A 3,505-nucleotide genomic window follows, 5' to 3' on the forward strand; every position below is an offset into this window, starting at 1 on the left:
ATCTAAAGAGATTGATTATGAAAATGATGATCCTGATCCAAGGTCTGTGTCAGAGTGCCAACAAAGGCCTGACTGGGAGAAATGGAAAAGTGCAATGCAAACTGAATTGTTCTCCCTTAATAAAAGAAATGTCTTCGGACCTATTGTCACTGCATCTAATGATATAAAACCTGTTGGGTGCAAGTGGGTTTTCGTGAGAAAGAGAAATGAGATAGATGAGATAACACGATATAAAGCCCGACTTGTTGCATAAGGTTTTTCTCAAAGGTCGGGAGTTGATTATGAGGAAACATATTCTCCGGTCATGGATGCAATTACATTCAGGTAATTAAAGAATCTAACAGCTTCTAATAATTTAGAAATGTACCTTATGGATGTAGTGACAGCGTATTTATATGGATCATTGGATAATGAAATACACATGAAAATTTCAGAAGGATTTAAGGTTCCTGAGACTTTAAAAGAAAAGCCTAATGAGATATATGCGGTAAAATTACAGCGATCACTTTACGGATTAAAACAATCCGGACGCATGTGGTATAATCGCTTAAGCGATTACTTATTGAAGAAAGGGTATGTAAATAATGAAATATGCCTTTGCGTCTTTATAAAGAAATCCTCATCGGGATTTGTGATCATTGCTGTATATGTTGATGATCTCAATATAATTGGAACTCAAAAGGAGATTGATGATGCTAGAACTCATATGAAAGAAGAGTTCGAAATGAAAGATCTTGGAAAGACAAAATTTTGTCTCGGTCTTCAAATAGAACATCTCCAAGATGGAGTATTTGTGCATCAGTCAAATTATACGAAAAAGATTTTAAAGCGCTTTTATATGGATAAAGCGACTCCTTTGAGTACTCCAATGGTCGGTAGGTCTCTGAATGTTGACACAGATCCATTCAGACCTTGTGAAGAGAATGAAAAAATACTTGGTCCCGAAGTACCTTATATGAGTGCTATCGGTGGACTTATGTATCTTGCAAATTGTACCCGACCAGACATTGCATTTGCAACTAATTTACTTGCAAGATACAACTCAGCTCCTACCCGCAGGCACTGGAATGGAATTAAGCACATATTCCGCTATCTTCAAGGTACGATTGACTTGGGATTGTTGTATCGTAGAAACTCTACGTTTGGTCTAGTTGGTTTTGCAGATGCAGGATATTTATCGGATCCACATAAATCTCGATCCCAAACTGGATACGTTTTCACAATTGGAGGAACTGCAATCTCGTGGCGTTCACAAAAACAGACTTTGGTCGCCACCTCTTCGAACCACGCAGAACTAATAGCGCTTCATGAAGCATGCAGAGAATGTGTATGGCTCAGATCCATGTCAAACCATATAAAAGATGCAAGTGGAATGGTCAGCAGTAAGGAGCCAACGACACTATACGAAAACAATGCAACTTGTGTCGCTCAAATCAAAGAAGGTTATATCAAGAGCGACAAAACAAAACATATTCCTCTAAAATTCTTCTCCTACGCTCAAGAACTCGAGAAGAACAAGGAAGTCAATATCCAATATATCCGATCAAGTGACAACGCAGCAGATCTCTTTACAAAATCGCTTCCGACTACCATATTCATAGCATCGGAATGCGTCATCTACGAGATCTTTGAAGAAAAGACCACTCATATCTTTTCCAGGGGAGATTACGTCACTGTACTCTTTTTTCCTTGTCATTGTTTTTATCCCAATGGATTTTTCCATAATAAGGTTTTTAACGTACTTAATTCTCTAGTGATGAATATTCAAGGGGGAGTGTTATAAAGAAGTAATTATTCATCACTAAACATGACATATGTTTTAACACTTGTCATGTTTCTCTCTTTTGATTAAGTCACTCATCCTTAATTGTGTGCCTATAAATATGTGATGGGAAGAAATATTGTATGTGGTTATGGAATACAACTTTTATTTTTTTATTACAAGTCTTCTTTCCTTTTCTTAATATTACTCTCCCTTTTAATTCTCCACCACTCATTCAAGTACTAAGAAATCTCATACGTATATATGTATATTAAGATCTTTTTTATATGAGTTATCAAAATCTCATCCAACTAAAAATATTAATTTCGTAAAAAGAGTTTTGGTTATTTTAAATCTTTTTGTTATCATTATCTCGAATATACCGTCGTGAGTTCATAAAAATATCTGTGACGTCTAGAACATTCTTAAATTTAGAACTACGCGGCGTTTTCAGTGATCTCTTAGATATTAGACGTTGCGCCGTTTTCACTTTCAGATATACGATATTATAAACTACATGCCGTTTTTGTTAACTCCACTGATCGTCGTCTTCTATTCTAATTCGATCCTCGGCGGAGAAATTAGTCAACGAGAAAATTCAGATCGGGAATCAAACTTTGAGAAGAAGAGAAAAAGAGAACTTCTAAAGATGAATTTAGGGTTCGTAGTTGGAGTTTTCGGCATTCTGATTCTCTCCCATGCCGCTTATTCAACAATCCAATGTATGTCAACTCTTCACAAATCCAGTTCCAATTGAGTCAGATCTACTTTGCTTTTTTTTTTGAGATAGTAGCTTGAAGTGGGTTTCTCTTCTTTGTTTGTTTCAGATAGAGGATTGTTGAAGATCATGGAGGAAGAGTTTTCTCGACCACCGATGAATGTGAGTTTATGATATAAAAAGGTTTCTCTTTTCCTCAGTCGTATTTTGGAACTTTGTTTGCAGTGATTATACTTTTAATATATGTCTTGTGATTGGTTTTCTTAAGGTTGTTCTGGAGCTGATCATTGGAGTAGCTCTCTGTCTGTGGGCTGCTTTGACTTTGCCTGGGAAATTTCTCTCGATCCATCCGGATTCTGATGAAAACAGGTTTGTGATCATGTTAATCTGTTGTGCATCAGTGTTAATCAATCTCAGATCATGTTATCTGTTGATTGTATTTTGCTATTGGGTTTGGATGTTGTGTTCTAGAGATGTTCCTAGAGTCCAACATTGATGCCTTAGTTAAAAGATGAATTTTTGCTCTTTTCGTACTTTTTTTAGTTTGGAATAGAGTTACCGTGTCTTATAGAGACATCTTCTGGTTAGATTTGGTCCAGTTCTTGATTTTAATCATGGGAGTTTGCAATGTCTAATGAATATGTTTGTGAAGGTTTATGGATTTGTTTGTTCATGATCAATTTAAGGAACTTTTGTTCTAGAGATGTTTCGAGGGTCTATCTTTGACGTCTCTTTAACTCTCTGTTGTGCATCAGTAGGCCTGGGCATATTATCCGGACCCGAATCCCGACCCAAAGTAGATGGTTCAGTTCGGGTTCGGGTATTGTATAAAACCCGATCGGGTTCAGTACCTCTGAGGTTCGGATACCCGATCGGGTTCGGGTAAATGTAAAAATATGCTTCTAAAGGGATTTGAACCCAGAACCTTGAGCATTTACGAGTATACTTTTAACCATTTTGCCATCTTAATTTCTCTGTACTATCTTAAAACGTTAAATATTTATATGTATACAAGTGTTCTAAAA

General features: G+C 36.5%; 1 protein-coding gene across 1 annotated transcript in view; it reads left to right on the forward strand.

The window, feature by feature from the left end:
* The window catches only part of LOC104734354 (membrane magnesium transporter), a 2,071-nt gene continuing 830 nt past the window's right edge, over nt 2,265-3,505 (forward strand). Inside the window, exons 1-3 of the mRNA XM_010453909.2 lie at nt 2,265-2,484; nt 2,590-2,642; nt 2,749-2,849. Of these exons, the coding sequence (XP_010452211.1) occupies nt 2,280-2,484; nt 2,590-2,642; nt 2,749-2,849 (359 nt within the window). The 5' untranslated portion in view covers nt 2,265-2,279. The remainder of the gene's footprint in view (nt 2,485-2,589; nt 2,643-2,748; nt 2,850-3,505) is intronic.

This window comes from Camelina sativa, chromosome 13 (genome assembly GCF_000633955.1).
Source record: "Camelina sativa cultivar DH55 chromosome 13, Cs, whole genome shotgun sequence".
Lineage (NCBI taxonomy): Eukaryota > Viridiplantae > Streptophyta > Magnoliopsida > Brassicales > Brassicaceae > Camelina > Camelina sativa.